At 49.4% G+C, this 20,872-nt stretch overlaps 2 protein-coding genes across 2 annotated transcripts; both read left to right on the top strand.

Moving 5' to 3' along the window:
• The first annotated feature begins 1,587 nt into the window (after positions 1-1,587).
• On the top strand, positions 1,588-9,717 carry LOC111145310 (synaptopodin 2 like). The gene is made up of 4 exons (XM_022500149.1): positions 1,588-1,809; positions 3,023-3,174; positions 3,631-4,145; positions 7,577-9,717. The coding sequence occupies exons 1-4, from the start codon at positions 1,705-1,707 to the stop codon at positions 9,715-9,717; spliced, it is 2,913 nt and encodes a 970-aa protein (XP_022355857.1). The 5' UTR covers positions 1,588-1,704.
• A 3,276-nt stretch (positions 9,718-12,993) lies between these two features.
• Positions 12,994-20,418, top strand: LOC111144837 (myozenin 1). Its single transcript, XM_022499359.1, has 6 exons — positions 12,994-13,377; positions 14,577-14,667; positions 15,823-16,001; positions 17,559-17,802; positions 18,167-18,332; positions 19,911-20,418. Exons 2-6 carry the CDS (start codon positions 14,595-14,597, stop codon positions 20,140-20,142), a joined length of 894 nt encoding a protein of 297 aa, XP_022355067.1. The 5' UTR covers positions 12,994-13,377; positions 14,577-14,594; the 3' UTR covers positions 20,143-20,418.
• The last annotated feature ends 454 nt before the right edge of the window (positions 20,419-20,872 follow it).

The raw sequence follows: 20,872 nt of genomic DNA, 5'->3' as shown, positions 1-20,872 counted from the left end.
TTAGCGGGAAGCCTGCTCCCCCCCCCCCATTTTTTTAAAAGATTTTTATTTATTTGTTTGACAGAGAGAGAGAGAGATCACAAGTAGTCAGAGAGACAGGCAGAGGGGGAGGGGGAAGCAGACTCCAATCCCAGAACCCTGAGATCATGACCTGAGCAGAGGCTTAACCCACTGAGCCACCCAGGCACCCCTTCCCCCGCCTCTTTGCCTGCCTCTCTGCCTACTTGTGATCTCTCTGTCTCTGTCAAATAAATAAATAAAATCTTTAAAAGAGAGAGAGAGAAAAAAAGAGAGAGAGACTAAGGTGTTAAGATGACAATTATGCCTTCATTTAAAAAAAAAAGAATTGTGTTTTGTTCTGTAAAACTCTTGCTGTCTAGATATTCTTGCATCGTTGCTTATTTAAAAAGTAGAATTAGGGGCGCCTGGGTGGCTCAGTGGGTTAAGCCGCTGCCTTCGGCTCAGGTCATGATCTCAGGGTCATGGGATTGAGTCCCGCATCAGGCTCTCTGCTCAGCAGGGAGCCTGCTTCCCTCTCTCTCTCTGCCTGCCTCTCTGTCTACTTGTGATCTCTCTCTGTCAAACAAATAAATAAAATCTTTAAAAAAAAAAAAAAGTAGAATTAGGCTTGGACTTCTAATTTTTGGCAAGTCCCTAAAATTCAGGGGCTAAATGAACAGGGAATCGCGAAGTGGACAATTACAACAGTTGCTGAAATCGGGAAAGCATTAAAAAAAAATGGAAAAAAAAAATGAGGGGCACCTGGGTGGCTCAGTGGGTTAAGCCTCTGCCTTCGGCTCCGGTCTTGATCCCAGGGTCCTGGGATCGAGCCCTGCATCGGATTTTCTCCTCATCGGAGAGCCTGCTTCCTTCTCTCTCTCTCTCTCTCTCTGCCTGCCTCTCTGCCTACTTGTGATCTCTGTCTGTCAAATAAATAAATAAAATCTTAAAAAAAAACTAAATGAAATAAAACAGCAATACTGGGTACCAGGCCAATAAATTCTGAATTCCTAGAGCTGAGACCTGGGAATCATTATATATACACATAAATAGATTATTTCATTATATAATCCTATATGCTGTCTTATATTTGGAAGCCAGGAGCTTTAAAAGCTATACTGCACTCAGCACTGCAGTGAGGTATGGATCTCCATTTTGATTAACAGGCACATTAATACAGCAAGGGGGCACACTTCTGGGGAGCTTGTGAACTTGAGGGACAAGTCCAGCCTCTCCTTGCCATGGAACTGAAGCCCCTGCTGCTGCCACTTTGAAATGAGCTTTGGAGGAAAGCAGTTGGGATTTGTCTGTGATCCTATCAGGGGAGGCCCAGTCCCTGAAAGTATGTGTATTAGTTGGAGCTAGTACTCAGAGTCCTGAGTGAAAGACCCATGTAGGAGAATGCGCAAAAGGGGAGGGCAGAAGTTTTTACTATAATTAGCTTTGGATGTAATACAGCTGGGGGAGGGAAGGGAGTAGAGCCCGCAACTATTTTGAGCAGGGCTCAGATTGACAGGACATGTGTGCTGGACTGTACCGTTCCCAGGGCCAAGTTGCCTGCCTGTGGTGTGTGGTGTGGGGGGGGAAGGCCTGAGGCAGCAGGAGTAGGACAGCCATACAGACAGGCCGGACGGGGTACCAGCGCCTCGACTTCTCTCCCTGGGACACTATCCAAACTCCGAGGGCCATAGGCCAAGCTGAGCGATGGGTGCTGAGGAGAAGGTGCTGGTCACATTGTCAGGGGGAGCCCCCTGGGGTTTCCGACTTCAGGGGGGGGCCGAGCAGAGGAAACCTTTACAGGTGTCCAAGGTAAGGGAGAGCCCCTATGATTGAGGTTTCAGGGAAAGGGGAACCCAGGGGAATCTGGAAAGAGTCATGTGGTGGCCTTTGGGGGAGAGGTGGGAGGCTGTGGAGAAGAGGAGTGGGGGTGGGCAGGTGGGCAGGGAAGCATGCTCGTCCGGTGGGAGGAGTAGTTCCTAAGCACAAGCTTCTTGCGGGGGGTTGGAGGGCTCTTAGAGAAGAATTCCTGGTTTCTGGGAGCAGAAAAAAAGAAAGACTGCCTCAGTTCTCTGTGGCACCATAGAAGCAGGGGCCCAGTTCTGGCCGTCCAGTCTTTGCATTCCTGACTCTATGCCTCTACTCCAAATTCCAGGAATATAGGGAAGGTTCTAATTTTTCTTTAACTATATTGGTATGTGATGAGCTGAGGCTATCTTACCCAGTCCTGCCCTACCCTGCCCTACCCTGCCCTACCCTGCCCAGGCCTTCAGGGCTCCTCTTTCCCATCACCAGACCCTTTCTCTCATGAGGCAAGACTTTTTAGGTGCTAGGAGGGTTATGGCAAGGTCTGGCCTGTCAGATGAAGCTGTTATGTGGTTTCACCACACAGGCTTAGTTTTCTCATCTATAATATGTGGGTAATAACAGTACCTACTTCATAGAACCATTCTCAGGATTAAATGCAATAATACATGTAGAATGCTTGGCACCATACCTAACATTTAGCAACCACTCAACAAATGATAGCCATTACTACTATTATTATTACTTTCCCATATGTACATCCGTGTGCACGCACGGCACACATATACATACGCAGCTACAGTCTCCCAGGATCTGCTAGACTCCCTCCAGTCTGGAATAATGTTCTAAAATCTTGACTGTGTAGGTAATGGCCTGGAAGAGAACCATTGGCTAGTAAAGATACTGCCCTTGAAGGGAAATCTTTAGGGGATCCAACTGCCATTTCTAGTACCTCCACTCTGCAGTTTTCCCCAAGCCTCTTTGATCTGGTGATTACCCTGCCTCCCCTCATATGATGTATGATGTATATTACTCCCTCTAATCTGTGCCTTCTTCCCTCTAGATAGGCCCCCTCAACTGCAGCTCCATGTTCCTCCCCATCCTTTCTTACCCTGCAAAGTATATCCCTTCCATGCATAGGTCCTTGCTGTCCTGACTCCTTTCATTCTATTCCCACTTAGAGCCCTCCCTCACCTACAATCTCTCCTCCCAACCTCAGATCCGAAGACGGAGCCAGGCTGGCAGAGCAGGACTCCGAGAGAGGGACCAGCTTTTAGCCATCAATGGGGTCTCCTGCACCAGCCTCTCTCATGCCAGTGCCATGAGCCTCATTGATGCCTCAGGGAGTCAACTGGTCCTCACGGTGCGGAGGTATGGACCCCTCCCACCCCAGCCCAGCTCACCCCCCTAGCCCAGGGCTCCCAATCCCTGTCTCAGTTCTATGTCTTACTGGCCTGGCTTCAGCTACTACTAAGTGCCCACTTCTGCTTGTAAGTTTGTGCTGGAGTATAGATGTTTGTCAGTGCCTCCCAGGGGGTTCTAGTGTATCCGCAATTAAGGGCTGGGGTGTCAAGTGGGTATTTGAGTGTACTTTGAGCCCAAGTTGAGCCCTTGTCTGTCTCCTTACCATCACATCTCCCTCTAAGCCCATATCCACTCACAGCACTTCCAGCACATTTGCCTCCCAGTTTGCCTGCAGATCCCCACTCTTCCCTGCCTATTCATTCAGTCCCCTCTCTCCCTCCCTTCCTTCTCCCATCCCTCTGGATCTCACTAGCTGTCAGTGGCCCAGCCCATTTCTCAAGTCCTGTCCTCTTTCCCATCCAGGGTAGAGGATGAGGGGCCTGTGCGGTCTCCATCCCCTGGTGAGCTTCAGGTGTTGTCACCCTTATCTCCACTGAGTCCTGAGCCCCCTGGCGCTCCAGTCCCCCAGCCTCTTCAGCCTGGGAGCCTCCTCTCACCCCCTGACAGTGAAGCTTACTACGGAGAGACAGACAGTGATGCCGATGGCCCTGCCGCCCAGGAGAAGCCCCGCCGACCCCGCCGCAGAGGCCCCACGAGGCCCTCCCCTCCGGGAGCCCTACCTGATGAGGTCTACCTATCCGACAGCCCTGCAGAGCCAGCACCTGCAGCCGCTAGTCCTCCCAGTCAGGGTGACAGCCGCGTGAGCTCCCCATCTTGGGAGGGTGGGACAGCCCTTCAGCTACCCCCAGCCGAGGCCCTGCTGTTGCCCCACGGCCCCCTCCGTCCTGGCCCTGATCTCATCCCTATGGTGGGGCCTGTTCCCCATCCGGTGGCAGAAGACCTCACTACTACCTACACCCAGAAGGCCAAGCAAGCCAGTAAGTGCCCAAACCCTTTTTACCCTAGTCAGGATCTTTCGGTCTGAATCCTAAATCTACCTCTCCATAACCATACTTTATGCTTTCTTTGGATATAGTCCTGGGGACAAGTGATGAGAGATGAGTAGAAGGGGAAAATAATTATTCTCACAGTCCCCATTATTTTTACTGTTTTAACCAGTTTGGCAAAAGGTGTAGGTGGTTCAACCCAACCCAGGAACAGAGTGAGTAGGGAAGTTGGAAAGGGACATGAAATCAACAAAGGGTTTGCTTTTTGTTGTTGCTCTGATTTTGCTAAGTGTAGGACAGGTGAGGGCAGAGTTCAGACATGATGCAGGGGAGTTTTTGGAAGCAGGGCAGGGGCTTTTCAGTGTTAATTTCAGGCATAGCATCAGAGCTACCTTTGACCTTTCTAAGTTCATCTGCGTTCCTGGGGACTGGGAGCATATGGGATAGTCATGAGATCCCTAGGAAGTGGTAGAGGGAGGGATCTTCGACTCCTTATCTCATGCAAGAATGTAAGCCTGGGCAGAAAAAGCCTGTACCACTTATCTCAGGCTCTTTGCTATTTTTGATGTGAGCTACAGAACAAGGTCTAATGGTGAACTTTCTCCCTGTCCCATGCCTTTACTCCAGAGGCTTTTTCTTGTCATGTTGAAAATCTAGGATTACCCCCTCTAGTTCTCATCTCTCATTCCTCCCCTCTACCATTCTGATTTCTGATCCATAGAGTTTTGTGTGTCTAAGTCTGGAAAGGGGCTAAGGACATTGATTTAGAGTATGACATACCTGAGAATGTCCAATATCCCACAAAGAAATTCCAGATGCATGCCCAGGATCCCATGCTTATCCCCAATTCTCATTTTAGCACCCCTCCCTTCCTATGGTGCTGGGTAAGACTGCAGTTAGTTGCTCAGGGATATTTTTAGCCAAGCAAACCTCATTGTCCAGTGGGGTGGGGGTGGGAGGAAGGGTAGGCAGGTGTCCACGTCCATCACACCGGGGCTTGTGGGGCAGCAGAGAGACGGGAGGGGGCTAGGCTCCAAAAATAGCACAGTGAGCTCATTCAGCTGCCAGCTCTGGGGACAAGACAAAGGGGCTTTAAAAGGCGTGGGGGGTGGCTCAAGCTGGTCCTGCTCCAGCCAACACTGCATTTCTCGGCATGGAAACCTTTGAGCCCATCAGCCAAGAGCCCTTCAGCCAAGCCAGCTGCAACAAAGCCCCAGATCCAGCTTCTGAGCTCCAAGACCCATTCTATGCAGGTACTACCCTCCCATAGCCAAGAGAGTTCTGGGATCTAGAATGGAGGGGAATACATCAAAGGTTTAGGAAGAGATGTCTTTGGGAAAGGTCTTATTCCCTTATTCCTTCCTCCTTTTTGACTTCTTCTTCCTTCTTTTCTCAGGAGAGTTTCACTGCCCCTTTCTCAGAATGGGCTGATGCTATGGCCACATGTCAAAGGGGTTTGTGACCGCATGAGCTATAGAAAACTCATGGGGAGGGAGTGTGTGTGAGAGAAAGAAGTGTGAATCTGTGAATACATGAAGGCATGTATATGGGAATCCATGGGAGAATATATGCGTGAACAAGCAAGTGTCTGTATACATGTGTACCTGGTGTCAAGAAAGCTTTAATAGTCATAGTTACTCACCGTGGGCCTCAGGGCTGCCATGAAATGCTAAATTTACCTACACTACCTCATTTAGTCCTCATAGCAATCCTATGAGATAGCCATTATCATGCTCATTTACCAATGAGAAAAATGAACTTCAATGAAGTGAGGTAACTCTACCAAGAACCAAAAACCCGAACTGAACCCTGACTCCAGTGCCTATCTCTCACGCACAGCACAATTCTGTAGTACAGACGTTGGGATGGGTGGCATGAAAACCCTAACTAGAAAGGAGCTTGGTATCTTGAGTGGAAAGTGGATGGAATTTCAAGAATTTTTCAGGAGGAACTGGGGATCATAGATCAGAGAGAATCTGTGCCTAAGGCAGGGTCCTAGCAGCAGGGCAGGCTCTCCCATTTCCTGGCCCCACCTCCCAGGCACCACATGGCATGGGAAGCCCTGCCCAGGTTCCCCTTCATACCTAGTCCTTGTGTGGCTGCCTGTTAGTGGCTCTCTACCTAGAAGGCTGACCCCCAAAGAAGCCCACCCCACTCCAATCCCAGCTGGGTGGGGGTTGGTGGTGGAATATATTTAGCTGGTGACCTTGAGATATCCTAAAGATTTGGAGGGTTGCACTGGAGAGCAGCACTCTGGCTTTTCCTGCATCTCGGATCTGAGGCTATCCCTGGCTGTGAGTAGCAGGGGTGTGAAGCACAGAGGGGTGCCCTGGTGGTTGGAAGGCCAATATCAGTCGTAAAATTTTGTCCAAACTGTTAGCAACAGGGTCTCTGCAGGGGCAACTGGGAAGAAGGAGTATGCATGTGTGTGAAGGTATTTGAGTGACTGTGTTTTTGTGGGGGTACATGTGTATTTATATGTGTATATGTGAACTAGGGTGTATATAAGCTGGGGTATATGTGAATGAGAGAGAAAAGTACATATGAGAGAATATGCCCATAACTGCCTCCACTAGACCCGTATTCTTTTTTTTTTTAAGATTTTTATTTATTTTACAGAGAAAGAGAGAGATCACAAGTAGGCAGGCAGAGAGAGAAGGGGAAGAAGGCTCCCTGCTGAGCAGAGAGCCCGATGCGGGGCTCGATCCCAGGACTCTGAGATCATGACCTGAGCTGAAGGCAGATGCTCAACCCACTGAGCAACCCAGGCGCCCCTAGACCCATATTCTTGTTGAACTGTGTGGTGGGTGTTATTTCCATGAATGTGTATGATGTGCACTACATAATGTGGGTGGAATTGTGAATAAAGATCCTTCTTCCTAAGAGTCCTTTGTGTCCCTATCATAGGGGTAAAGGGTGGGAAGAGGAGATAAGTCCCTAAGTTGCTGAAAAACCCCCTAACATGGTCTCATTTTATCTCTCCCTGGGACCTGCCTCATCTCCCTGGCTGCCATGGGAAGTGATTGTCCTCTACCCTACCCCCCACCCCCAGCATTGCCAGCCAGCCAGGAATGGTGGGAGGCAGGGGAAGAATGTATGCGGGGTGGGTAAGAGCACATCTCCGGGAAGATAGAAGCAGAGTAGATGGGAGAGAGGTAAGTAGAAGAGCTGTGATCAGAGTGGTGTCAGGGAGCCAACTAGACTCTGCCTTCCCTTCAACTGTCCTTGGTTTCACCTTTCACCTACCACTCTGCCCCAAGTCGGAGGACTTTATTACAGGCAAGAGATACTGTGGATCAGGCCAGTTAAAAGACAGAAGGTGGGAGGACTGCAGAAAGTGGCTGGGCTGGGGTTGGGGTGAAAGCTGTGGGGAACAGGACTAGAAGAGGTTCACTGACCATTCTCCCTCCCGGCCTCCTCAGAACTGCAACGGGCAGAGAGTCTCCAAGAGAAGAGTGTGAAGGAAGCCAAGACCAAATGCCGGACGATTGCATCCCTACTAACTGCAGCCCCTAATCCCCACTCCAAGGGGGTGCTTATGTTTAAGAAACGACGGCAGAGAGCCAAGAAGTACACCCTAGTGAGCTTTGGGGCTGCGGCTGGGACAGGTGCTGAGGAAGAAGACGGGGTCCCTCCAACGAGCGAGTCGGAGCTGGACGAGGAGGCCTTCTCTGACGCCCGCAGCCTCACCAACCAGTGCGACTGGGACAGCCCCTATCTGGATATGGAGCTGGCCAGGCCAGGCTCAGCTGCAGCAGAGGCCCAGGGCGGGCAGCTGAGTGAGGCCTCGGGCAGAGGGGCCCAGCTCTTTGAACAGCAGCGCCAGCGCACAGCCTCCAGCACCCAGGAGCTGGCCCAGGATGGTCCAGCAGCCATGCCCAACGGGCAGGGCCTGCAGTCACCACCTCGGGCCCAGAGTGCTCCTCCGGAGGCAGCTATGCTCCCATCCAGCTCTTCACCAGCCCCTGTAGCCAGCCCCAGACCCTTCTTCCCAGGCGGTGGAGCCCCAACCCCAGCTCCAAACATCTTTAACCGATCAGCCAAACCCTTTACCCCAGGCCTACAAGGGCAGCGGCCAGGTACCACTTCGGTTATTTTCCGGCCCTTAGCTCCCAAGAGGGCGAGCGAAAGCCTGGGAGGCCTCAGCTCCGCCCCACCGCCCTTCCAGTCCCCTCCACAGGGACCCACCCCTCTGCCCAGCCACATGCCAGCCTCCGGTTCCCCCTGCACTCCACGCTCCTCAGGCCCCGTGACAGCCACCAGTTCCCTGTACATCCCAGCCCCCAATCGTCCTGTAACGCCAGGAGGAACCCCAGAGCCTCCCGCTCCTCCTAGCGCCGCTGCCATGACCTCCACCGCTTCTATCTTCCTATCGGCCCCTCTGCGACCCTCTGCGCGCCCAGAGGCTCCCGCCCCAGGCCCCGGGGCACCTGAGCCCCCCAGCGCTCGGGAGCAGCGCATCTCCGTGCCAGCTGCCCGCACTGGCATCCTCCAGGAGGCCCGGCGACGGGGAACCCGGAAGCAGATGTTTCGTCCGGGAAAGGAGGAGACGAAGAACTCGCCCAACCCCGAGCTGCTATCGTTGGTGCAGAACCTGGATGAAAAACCCCGCGCGGGCGGAGCGGAATCCGGTCCAGAGGAGGATGCTCTGAGCCTCGGGGCTGAAGCCTGCAACTTCATGCAGCCACCAGGGGGCAGGAGTTACAAGACTCCGTCTCACGTGACACCTAAAACCCCGCCTCCAATGGCACCCAAGACTCCGCCCCCGATGGCTCCCAAGACTCCACCTCCAGTGGCTCCTAAACCCTCGTCTCGAGGGTTCCTTGATGGTCTAGTGAATGGGGCAGCGCCTTTGGCTGCAATCCCTGAGCCCACAAGGCTTCAGGGCAGGGGTGGGGAGCTGTTTGCCAAGCGGCAAAGCCGAGCAGACAGGTATGTGGTGGAAGCTACACCTAGTCCTGGCCTTGGCCTTGGCCCTCGTCCCAGAAGCCCTTCCCCTACACCCTCATTGCCCCCTTCCTGGAAATATTCACCTAACATCCGTGCCCCACCTCCTATTGCTTACAACCCACTGCTCTCACCCTTCTTCCCCCAGGCTGCCCGAACTCTCCCTAATAAGGCCCAGTCCCAGGGTCCTCGGGCGACCCCCAAGCAGGGTATCAAGGCTCTGGATTTCATGCGGCACCAGCCCTACCAACTTAAAACTGCCATGTTCTGTTTCGATGAGGTTCCCCAGACTCCTGGCCCCAGCTCCTTAGGGCCCCCCAAAACTGCCCGAGTGCAGGAGATCCGCCGATTTTCCACTCCAGCACCCCAGCCTACTGCAGAACCCCTGGCCCCCACTGTACTAGCCCCCCGAGCAGCCACTACATTGGATGAGCCCATCTGGAGAGCAGAGCTGGCCTCAACCCCTGTCCTTAGCCCAGCCCCTCCTCCAGAGTCTCCCAGGGGTCTTGGGACTTCCCCCAGCTCCTGTGGCTTCCAGGTAGCCAGGCCCCGGTTCTCAGCCACCAGAACTGGATTGCAGGCTCATGTTTGGAGGCCAGGGGCAGGCCACCACTGAGCAGGGCACAGCTCCCAGGACCAAGGAGAGATGGAACACCCAGTTCCTAAAGTTGCTTCTCCTACCCATCCCATGTCCTTTCTCAGGCATTTGGAGGCTAAATTCCCTCCTGCCAGAGATAGTTTTGGAGTTGGTGTCCCATCCTCCTGGCTCCCAACCTCCCTGCGGCTTTGCAACCTGTTATCTCTGCTTTGTTATCTGTGCTTCTCTTTGTCTCTGTAGTTCCTTGCGTCAATCTCTCTATCTCAGTCTGCACCGACGCCCCTCCGCTGGTCTCTATTTCTCTACATTTGTGCTTTCTGTGAACCTCATTTTAACATTCAATGAGAAGCACATGGAGAAGTTACTAGTGAGACCTCAGGCAAGAAGCTCACCATCAGGCAGGACTCAAAGGGACTGACTTCTCTGTTTGCCCTAAATCGCTTGCTACTCCTCACTTTCATTTCCCAAGCTTGGCTGGCATATATCTAGATATGTATGTGAGCGTGTGTGTGTATGTGTATGTGCAAGTGTGTTTGGCCACAGATGTGTTCTTATGCCTGGGGCAAGAGTAAGAGGAGTGGTCTAAATAAAGACCCAATCTGGGTCTTCCCTCTATACTGATTAAAGAAGGGTCAGATAGCCCCTCATGGAGAGTCTAGTGAGGAGAAAGAGATTGACTGAAATTTAAGACCAGTGCTTGTAGCAGGGGTATAGCATCTTGTGAAACTCACAGATTATGAGAAGACCTGAAGGGCAGGGGCAGTATGTAAGGGCTGAGTTATACCAGCTAGACCCAGAACAGAATTCAGAATTCTATTCAGTGCCTAGCTGGCTCAGTTGGAGAAGCATGTGACTCTTGATCTCAGGGTTGTGAGTTAGAGACCCACACCGGGGGTAGAGAGCACTTAAATGAATGAATGAATAAATAAAATAAATAAATAAAAAGTTCTATTCGTCAGGATTTCAGAAAGAGGCCATTTAAGAGGCCCATGCTGAGCTACAAGCTTCCAGGAAGTGAAAAAGAAAGGCAGAAAATTTCCTCTAGAATGGAAAAATGATTGACTTCATTGCCTCATGCACCTGGGACAGAAAGGAGGGGGAAAAGAGCCATGGTGTGGAAAGTGAGGCAGAAACCGGGAGCAGAGTGAATGAATGAAATTGACTGAGCCACAGGGAAGAGCATGGGGGGAGAGAGAGCAGTTTTGGCAGACAGGAGAGCTGGATTTCAAGAAACTCACCGTGTACAACGGGGACTAGGAAAAAAATTTGAGAGAGAAGAATGCATTTGTTAGAATGAGGACAGATGATGGTGGGGGGATGTGAGAGTGTGGGCTGAGTATCAAAAGAATAAGTAGTGTCTGTTCTACCTCCTTTGAGTCTGTCCTTCTACCTTCTGCAGCTTGTCATGATGACCTGGGAAAGGGCAAGGAAATAACCCAGAGCCAGAACCTCTTTTCAGCCCAACCCCATCCCCCACACCCTAGCTGTTGTTCCTTTTCAGCTTTAGGTCCTGATCTCTGATCCTAAATGCGTATGGACTCCCTCTCACCGTGACCACCACCAGTCAGCCACGTTTGCTGCTTGATCTGGATTGATCGTTTCCTTTGCATATTGAGTGTGAGTCACAGTACTTTGGTTTGTGCACAAGAATAAACTTAAGTTCCAAACCTGTCGCCATCATCTCTTGTAGTTTTATACCCAAATCCTGATTCTTCTTCATCTTCTCTAACCCGTTTCCCAATCTCCTGATTCCTTACTTCTTTTTCCACTCCTGCCCTATTTTTCACTCTTGTCCTTCACTCCCTGGTCTTTTGCTCTTCTTAATAGTTCTGTCCCACTCAGATTTAGCCACCTCCACCATTCCCTTTGGTTCTCTCTCCCTACATTCTTTACCCAGATTCTTTCCTTTTCCATCTCCTGCTCCACACTTCCCAGTCAAGTCCTCAATTTCAGAACCAAGAGGAGTGGAAAGGCCCTTTGAGCCTTTGCCATCATTATTTCCTAGCTCTCTGGAGGAAGCAATGATGTTTCTATGGGAAAGCAATGCCTGGAGGTGACGGTGGGGTGGGAGAGGGAAGGAGAAAGAGGGTGGATCAGTGTAGATTGAGTCTACTACCCAAGAGTAGGCACTGGAGGCAGGCTAGAATTAAGGACTTCTGAGAAAGTGCTGTTACTCCAGCAGGGGGCATATTTGTGCAAATAACCAGGCCCAGGACCCTGATGCTCCCATGTCAGTTTCAGAATTCCAAAGGAAGGGCCCATTGAGCTGTAGGTTGACTGTTGTCTTCATCTACTCGGTAGTTTTAGGTACTCAATCACAGGAGACCAAAATTTTGATTTGTTTTTGTTTTTGAGAGTAGGTTGGTGGTGATGACAAAAATCACCATTTGCCATTTTTATTTTTTCTTTTAATTGCTTCTTTGGGTTGGGAGGGAATGGAGAAGGAGGATAAAAGATGAGGGACCTGGAGGCTAAACTGGTCTAGGCAGAGGCCAACTAGAGGGGTGCAGGATGATCTTTCAGTCCCTGGCCTGAGCTTGGAAAGTTCAGGATATGAAAAGGACACAGTCAGGAAGAGCGGAGAGCTCACAAAGCGACAGAGGAGCATTCTGGAAGCTGCAAAGTCACTTCCTAAAGCTGCCATAACAAGATGGTGGTGACTGCAACAAAAGTGCAGCAGCTGCTGGTTCCAGAACCTGAGCAGGTGGAAGAGGGTCCAAGATGTTCGTGCAGCTACTGAGGACAGGTCTGGGTAAATGACAGGCTTCCCTCATGGAGGCTCTCAAACTTGTGCCCTTGCCCAGGGGATCCTCTGGAAGAGTATGAATGGGACAGTCTCGACCCTAGGGAATGTGTGCTCCCTTTGAAGAAAGTCCCAAGTGGGAACCCTGGAGAGAAAAGGACCTGGCATACATGTACTTCTCAGACATCAACATGTGTCCTGCAAAGCAGGCCGAACTGAGCACCCCAATAGCATATGGGGATGAAAAGGCAAAAACTGGTCAAGTCTTCTCCACATCATCTTTGACATCATAGGAAGCACTGGATTTTGTTAATTTGGTTCCTTAGCCCCCCTAGATCTGGCTTTTCAGGAAAGACCAACCCATTAAGGAACTTTCAATGAGCAGCTAGCTCCATTGTGTACAGACTTCCTTTCCCCAAACATAACACCTTAAGCCGTCCCACCCCCAAAATGCACCTACATGTCCCTCCAGCTCCAGCCTGGATTGGTTTTGAGTGGCTCTCCAGACATGTTCTCCACATTCTTTCTCTCCCACTCTGAATTCTTATCTACCACTTTCTGCTTGCTTCCTCTTTCCATTTCAGTTTTCAATTTCTCCGCAAATGCTTCTTTGATTCTTGGACCTTAGGTGCCAAGAAAGGGGAATCCTTAGGCAGTCTGATCCCTGGCTCAGACAGCTAAGTGGGAGAATCCCAAAGGCCATTCCTCCCCTTCCTGAGCCTCTGGGCAAGGAGGGCGGGATCTTGGTTCCAGGGTCTCAGTACCCCCAGTGCCATTTGAGCCGCTTGTACTCATCATCTCTATTAATAACTCCCTCCCTCCTCCACTGCCAGTGCTGCCCCCACGCCTGCCCAGCTCGGGTTCTCCGGTCACAGCAGCTCAGTCCTCCAAAGCTGCTGGACCCCAGGGAGAGCTGACCACCGCCTGAGCAGCCGGTAAGTTTCCAGTTCTATGGCCAGAGGGGCTAGAGCCCATTCTGTTGACTGCTGTGTCTGTGTCTGTAATTGTGACCCTTGATCCTCCCTTATCCATGCCCTGCTTCCAGCTGTTTAATTCAGGGGAGCCACAGAGTTGGAAGGAGAGGGGCCCAGGAAGGTGTGGGAATGGAGATGTTGGAGGAGGCACTAGAATAGTAAGAAGGGGTTCTGAGAGCCTGGATGGAAAGAAAAAGAACTTAGCCAGTTAGGGCTGAGAAAGGGATAATGAATGCCCATTTAGCAGTTCCTGGAGTCTGACCTTAGCATACCCCATTAAGTTAGTAGAATTGCAGACATGTTGTGAAATAAGACTCAGCAGAAGACGGTGTTTTGCTGAGTGTCAGCTTCTGTTAAGGAGGGGCTGGAGTTTGAAACTTTTCCCAGCTTGTCCCCCTCCACTGCCAGATTCCATTATTATGTTCCTGTCCCCCATCAATTCCCAACTGTTATGATCTTGCTGAATTGACATGCATCAGGGTTCAAATACTCTCAGCCCTCCTCTCCATTCTAGCTCTGGGGCCTGGGGCAGGAGTGACTGAAAGGGAGCAAGGAACACTGCTGTGACCTCCCAGGCCACACTCCAGCTGGCCCAATAGGGGAGCAACAACCTCTCCTTCCTATGGAGAATGTTTTTGGCTGAATCTCCTCAACCCTGGCAGAACATTTTTGTGCCACAATGGGGCTTGAGGAAGACTGAAGAGAGACCGGAGTTTGGGAGTGACAACCCCAATCTGAGAGCCCCCATAAAAATAAAAACTTAAAGTCACACCAAGCCAATGAAACCTGGGTGCAGTACCCTGTCTGTGTGTTATCTGTTTGTTTTACCCATTGCCCCAACATATACTATGTTCCTAATTCCTGTACGAACTCTATTTACACAGTAGAAAAGAGGCTGATAGAAGTTAGGAGCAGAGGGCACATCTCTACTTTCTGCCTTGCCTCCAAGAAAAGAGAAGTCCTAAAGCAATGAATTTTTACCTTTTGGCGGGGGGGAGGGGGATTTATTTATTTATTTATTTATTTATTTATTTAAAAATTTCATGAAACCCCTTCACCTGAAACCCTTAACCCCAGGTTAAGAAGTACTGCCTTCTTAGTAGATACCCCCCTTCCCAGTTCCTGTCTACCCTCCAACTCCCCCTTCCCACTTTATCCAGGTTGCCTCTGCCTCCACAATGCCACTCTCAGGAACCCCAGCTCCCAACAAGAAGAGGAAATCCAGCAAGCTGATCATGGAACTCACTGGAGGTATGGCATGTTTGTACCCACATAGTGTAGGACTTCTTGTTGAGAGCATCTCAGGCCCAAGAGTCCAAGAAAAATCATAAAGTTGTATATGTCTTAAGGTGAAGAGATGTGAAGGGACAAGAGAAATTCTGGGGGATGGGGGCAGGAAGAAAAATGGAGAAAGGATTCAACACTGACCCCTCACCCTTCCACCCTTTTCACCTTGTAATGTGAGACAATAATATTCTTGCCATATCACCCATGCAGGTCCAGGACAACAGGGCTCACAGATTGGTGAGGTATGTTTGAGGAAGAGAATAAATATATATGACACACATATATGAGACTGGCACACAGCAAAGTCTCAATAAATGGCTAACTTCCTTACTTTCTACCCCAGAGCTAGGGAGCCTGTATAAGCGCTTAAAATGGAAAAATACTCAGGCAGTTTTTCCTGGGGGGCAGTAGGAGTATACGCATGTAAAGAGCTGTCCCAATACCCAGAGGGTGTCTGTAGTCAGAGTTCACTGAGAGGAAAAGAAGGGGAAGGAGTTAAGACAAATCTGTATTTATTTTTTAAATATTTTATTTATTTATTTATTTATTTATTTATTTATTTATTTATTTGAGAGAGACAGAGATAGTGAGAGAGAGAGAACATGAGCAGGAAGGAGGGGGAGAAATAGATTCTCTGTTGAGCAGGGAGCCTGATGCAGCGCTTGATCCCAGGCCCTAGGATCATGACTCGAGCAGACACCCAACTGACTGAGCCACCCAGGCGCCCCGACAAATCTGTATTTAGATGTGGTGTTGGCCTTTGGGCTTGCCCGCATGCATAGTTTCACCAGTGGTCTCCATCCATGATGTTCCTATAGTCCTTTTGCCCCGCACCGCATGCCCGTGACCCTTCTGCTTCATTCACCCTCTCCACTCTATCATCCCCACTGCTCCCACTCTGCATTCCAGTTCCTGCGCATCGTCTCCAACCCCAAACCCAGGAAATAAAAATCTCTCACAAACAAGGTACAGTTTGACCAGATGTCACAGACAGTATCTGCTTCCCTCTGTCATCTCTGCAGGAGTCACAAACTTAGTTGTGGATGGCATCTGTATTCTGAAACTAGAAAACCCTACTTTACTCTTGTCCTTGTCTCTTCCTCTCCACCTCCCTGAAAGGTGGACGGGAGAGCTCAGGCCTGAACCTGGGCAAGAAGATCAGTGTCCCAAGGGATGTGATGTTGGAAGAGTTGTCGCTGCTCACTAATCGGGGCTCCAAGATGTTCAAACTGCGGCAGATGCGGGTAGAGAAATTTATTTACGAAAACCACCCTGATGTCTTCTCTGACAGCTCAATGGTGAGTTTGGAACTTTACAACTCTCATAGCCCTGTGCCTCTTCTGACAGCTTCTTCATAAGCCCTCAACCTCCCCTCCCTGCAAATTTATAAGCTTATGAAATCCCCAGATATATTAACCCCCTCACAACTCGGGGTGAGTTACAGCCCACCTTGGAAATTCAGTCTCTGTCTTAGAGCTGGTGAAGGGGAAGGGGTGAAGAGTACACATCCTCAGGGAGAAAATTCCTTCCCAGCATGGCCAAGTGTTAAGGATAGGGCTGCCAGAGAAGACACAGGATACCAAATCCTGTATTTTAAAGTTGAGATATGCATGAATAATTTTTTAGTAAAGTATGTCCCATGAAATATTTGAGACATAAAAATTCAATTCAATTTTTAAAACACAGGATACCAGTTAAATTTTAATTTCAGATATATGATGAATACTCTCTTACATATAAATATGTGCCACAAAATATTTGGAGTGGAATTATAGTAAAAAAGTATTTGTTGTGTATCTGAGATTTAAATTTAACTGGTGTCCTATAATTTTATTTGATAAATCTGGCAACCCCAGGAAGAGGTAAGTGCTTTTTATAACCATCTTCTTCTTGAACCATTCTTTTACTAAAGGGTCTGTCTAAGGACTCCATGAAACTATCCTCTAAGATCCCGTGTCCCCTAGTGAGGATCCTTTTCCCAAGAGAGGTAGGGATTGGAAGGGTGCCAGGCACAAGATGTTATAGCTGAGAAGGAGGGGATCTTCTCCATTACCTTTCTTCCCCTTCCACCTTTACTGGGCAGCCAGGGGAAGTAGAAATAGATGCCTACATGGGGCCAGAGGCAGGAGTGTCTGTCATTGGTCCTTACGTAGGAGCAGAGCAAAAATGCTGAGCCGGTCATATCTAACTTTAGGAGTCCAAAAGCCCTCGTCCCTGGCTGGGTCTGATTACACTGGTTGGAGCAGAGGGGTGTGCATGGTGGGGTGGCTAGGAGAGCCTCCTGAAGGAGTTGGTGGGGTTATTTTTAGGCTTTGGGGTGGAATCCAGGGTTGCCCTTTTGGTCACCCTTCCCCCTACCTGCTACAGTTTCACGGCCAGGAGGTCTTGGTTCAACAGGCATCAAGAAGAAAAAGGAGAAGAAGAGAAAGAGAAAGAAGAGAGCTCTGCTTGTTAGAGAAGATTAAAGAAGTGGACAGGGCAGAGATCTACCTCTTCAAATTAAGCCTGGGTTCTCTGTCCCAACCCCATCCTTTTAAATTTTAGCTGAGCAGAAATCTTGGTCCTTTTTGCCTTGGTAAGGATGGGAAAGGGAAGTATAGAGAATGAATTGCCCCCATCTTAAGGTGTAATTGGAGGAACTGAGCCAGGGGTGTCCTATCCTTAAAGGAGAGTTTAATTCCTCTCAGCCCGGTTATCCACTATCCACATATTGGAGAGGGAATCTCAGAGGATTCAGTGTCTTCTGTTTAGCCATGGTCTCTGATCATTTCCTCCTTGCTGTGCATACCCATATCTTTCTATATTCCTCTGTACCCATTGCCTAACCTTCCCCTCACTTTGTCCTTTCTTTTCAGGATCACTTCCAGAAGTTCCTTCCCACAGTTGGGGGACAGCTGGGCACAGCTGGGCAGGGATTCTCCTACAGCAAGGGCAGCAGTGGAGGCCAGGCAGGGGGAAGTGGCTCTGACAGACAGTATGGCTCTGACCAGCAGCACCATCAGGGCTCTGGATCTGCATCTGGGGGTACAGGTGGTCCAGGGGGCCAGACGGGCAGAGGAGGAGCTGCTGGAACAGCAGGAGCTGGTGAGACAGGAACAGGCAAGTATCCTTACCCAAGAGTAATGTGTTTGGTCCCTAGAGCAGAGATGTTCCCAGGAATAATACCTAGATTGGGTTTAGGGAGCAAGGGAGGCCTGCTGAGATGCCTTGATGGACCCTCTGGGACCAGGAGAACACCAAGATGTGTCTATTTCACCCAGAAGTCTTGTTTTTCAGCCTTTCTGGCTTTTCAGTTTCGGTCACAGATCTAGGCTATCATTATCCATGAAACTAGCACAATTACCAGGATGTTATATTTTTGGTCTCTGGCCCCAAGAAGTTCCTTAGCGCAGGGATGTAAGACTAACTTCCACTGGCTACTAACCGTTATTATTGACTTAATTTTCTCTCCCATGGCTGTCAGGAGACCAGACAGGCGGAGATGGAAAACATATCACCGTGTTCAAGACCTATATTTCCCCATGGGAGCGAGCCATGGGGGTTGACCCTCAGCAAAAAGTGGAGCTTGGCATCGACCTGCTGGCCTATGGGGCCAAACCTGAACTCCCGCAATATAAGTCCTTCAACAGGTAGGGGTTATGAAGAAGGAACCAGATGCTTTCCAGTGTGTGGAACAGTGTCCTCAGCTGGGACGGACACTTTGGTTCAAATGTTCCAGAAGGAGGCTGAGGAGGGATGGAAGGCCCTAATAGAAGGCCTTTGTTTTTTTCACTTTAGTCCAGAGAAACAGGGCAGTATGATGAAGGAAACATTTGCTGGGGGGAAAGATTTTAGTTCCCTGTACCACTTACTAGTTGTGCTGGTCATGGGGAAATCACTGCACTTCTGAGCCTTGGTTGCCTTGCTGTAAAATAGGAATAATATAGAATGCCTGGGTGGCTCAGTCAGTTGAACATCTGCTTTGGGCTCAGGTCATGGTGGGTCCTGGGATTGAGCCCTGTGTTGGGCTCCTCGCTAGTGGAGAGTCTGCTCCTCCCTCTCCCTCTGGTCCTCCCCCCCGCCGTGCTCGTGCTCTCACTCACTCTCTCTTTCTCAAAAGAATAAGTAAGAAAAAAATTTTTAAAGGGAATAATACATTACATGTTTAAAGGACTCTTGAAGTTCCCTTCATTTAAGGTTAGGATTCCATTACTGTCCTTGTAGTATGATTCTATTTTTTGTACTCTAGTAAGGTTTAAGTATCTATTCTTTTCGAATTTGGCTTCTTTGGACTGTGGGTAGGAGATCTGTGTGAAAGCAGAACAGGGAAAACTAGAGAAGTGGTTTTTTTTTTTTTAAGATTTTATTTATTTATTTGACAGAGAGAGATCACAAGTAGTCAGAGAGGCAGGCAGAGAGAGAGAGAGAGAGAGAGGAGGAAGCAGGCTCCCTGCTGAGCACAGAGCTGGATGCGGGGCTCGATCCCAGGACCCTGGGATCATGACCTGAGCTGAAGGCAGAGGCTTAACCCACTGAGCCACCCAGGCGCCCCTAGAGAAGTGTTTTGTATTTGATCCTAAATAACCTGAATTTTCCAGGCAATGTTAATTCCTCTCACCAGGCCAGGGCTATCCACTGAAGGTGGGCTAGGGATTGTGAGTGTGTGGGGAAGGGGATGGTGTCTCTACATTGTAATTTAAGGTGGTCTTAGAGCCTTGGGTCTGTAATGTCTGAGTCACAACTCTCCATGAAACTGGTGGGTACTGGTACTTTATCCAGTACCCACTAGACTCCTTTTCTCATTATTAGCTCTGGGGAAACAAGCAAACCAGGAGTGGGGAATGGAGTACTAAGGGAGAAGAATAAGGAGTGCAGAAGCAATCCTTTTTTTTTTTTTTTTAAATAAAGACTTTATCCATTTGAGAGAGAGAGAGAGAGAGAAACCATATGAGCAGGGAGAGGAGCAGAAGAGGGAGAGGAACAAGCAGACTTCCTACTAAGCACCGAACCTGACTCTGGGCTCAACGTGGGGCTTAATCCCAGGACCCCAAGATCATGACCTGAGCTGGAGTCAGAAGCTTAACCAACTGAACCACCCAGGCACCCTGCAGGAGCAATCTTAAACTAAAATTCACAAACTTCCCCATCCCCCAAACAGGGTAACATCTTATTGATAAAGTTGTTCCTTTTATTCTGATTTTTAATTAAATAATGTGTCCCCTTTTCAGGACAGCAATGCCTTATGGTGGATATGAGAAGGCCTCCAAACGCATGACCTTCCAGATGCCCAAGTTTGATCTGGGGCCCCTACTGAGTGAACCCCTGGTCCTCTACAACCAAAGTCTCTCCAACAGGCCTTCTTTCAATCGAACCCCTATTCCCTGGATGAGCTCTGGGGAACCAGTAGACTACAACGTGGATATTCGGATCCCATTGGATGGAGAAACAGAGGAGCTGTGAGGTGTTTCCTCTTCTACTTTGCATCAGTTTTCTCTAATCAGGTTCCAATTTGGAAAGTGAATGCTGAGCAGGATACTCCTACTATAAATCCAGTATCCTTGTGGGAATGGAGGGAAAAAAGAGGGAGATACTTGTCTTTCTAGTCTTCACTCCAAGTCCACACTCCAAGCATCTCACCAACTCAGAGCTCCCCTTCCACTTGCTCTGTATGGAACCTGCTCTTTTATGGAATTTGCTCTGCCACCGGTAACAGCCAATAAACTTCAAGGAAATGAACTCATTCTTCCTCTGATATTTAAGGGCAGATCAAAACTGAGGCTAACAATGCACAGAGACTAATTTAAGTCAAGTACTGAACATTCATTATTCAGACTTCAAGACCAGACCTGAGCTCTGGTTGCTTATATACCCACACCCACACCCATACCCACGAGACCATATTCATAGGTGTATACAAAGACATAATTATTCAATAGTACATAAGATAAGCATGCACAAACACATGTGCTGGCCCATATGTGGGCAAAGCTAAGAAGCTATTGTGCACTGTAGTTAAGAAGTAGGTGTTGGTGAGTCTAGTGTTAGCTCTCTTTGTGTGGCTGACTAGAAACTTGGATGATCAGGATTACCCAATTATCACAGAACTAGAGCATGCCATAGAGTTTCCAGATGACAACAGAATGGGCTGAGGAATATGTGGATCAAAGATTACAGATTCAGATCACAGAAA

Source organism: Enhydra lutris, unplaced genomic scaffold, assembly GCF_002288905.1.
Source record: "Enhydra lutris kenyoni isolate GAN:26980312 unplaced genomic scaffold, ASM228890v2 scaffoldscaffold12, whole genome shotgun sequence".
NCBI classification, from domain to species: Eukaryota; Metazoa; Chordata; class Mammalia; order Carnivora; family Mustelidae; genus Enhydra; species Enhydra lutris.
The sequence above is the reverse complement of the archived record's forward strand: the minus strand, read 5'-3'. Positions and strand labels throughout refer to the sequence as shown.

Coding starts and splice junctions, on each gene's coding strand:
- LOC111145310 (XM_022500149.1), top strand. CDS start 1,705: ATGGGTGCTGAGGAGAAGGTGCTGGTCACATTGTCAGGGGGAGCCCCC. Junction 1,810..3,022: donor AACCTTTACAGGTGTCCAAG/GTAAGGGAGAGC, acceptor TCCCAACCTCAG/ATCCGAAGACGGAGCCAGGC. Junction 3,175..3,630: donor CTGGTCCTCACGGTGCGGAG/GTATGGACCCCT, acceptor TTTCCCATCCAG/GGTAGAGGATGAGGGGCCTG.
- LOC111144837 (XM_022499359.1), top strand. CDS start 14,595: ATGCCACTCTCAGGAACCCCAGCTCCCAACAAGAAGAGGAAATCCAGC. Junction 17,803..18,166: donor AGCTGGTGAGACAGGAACAG/GCAAGTATCCTT, acceptor CATGGCTGTCAG/GAGACCAGACAGGCGGAGAT. Junction 18,333..19,910: donor CAATATAAGTCCTTCAACAG/GTAGGGGTTATG, acceptor TCCCCTTTTCAG/GACAGCAATGCCTTATGGTG.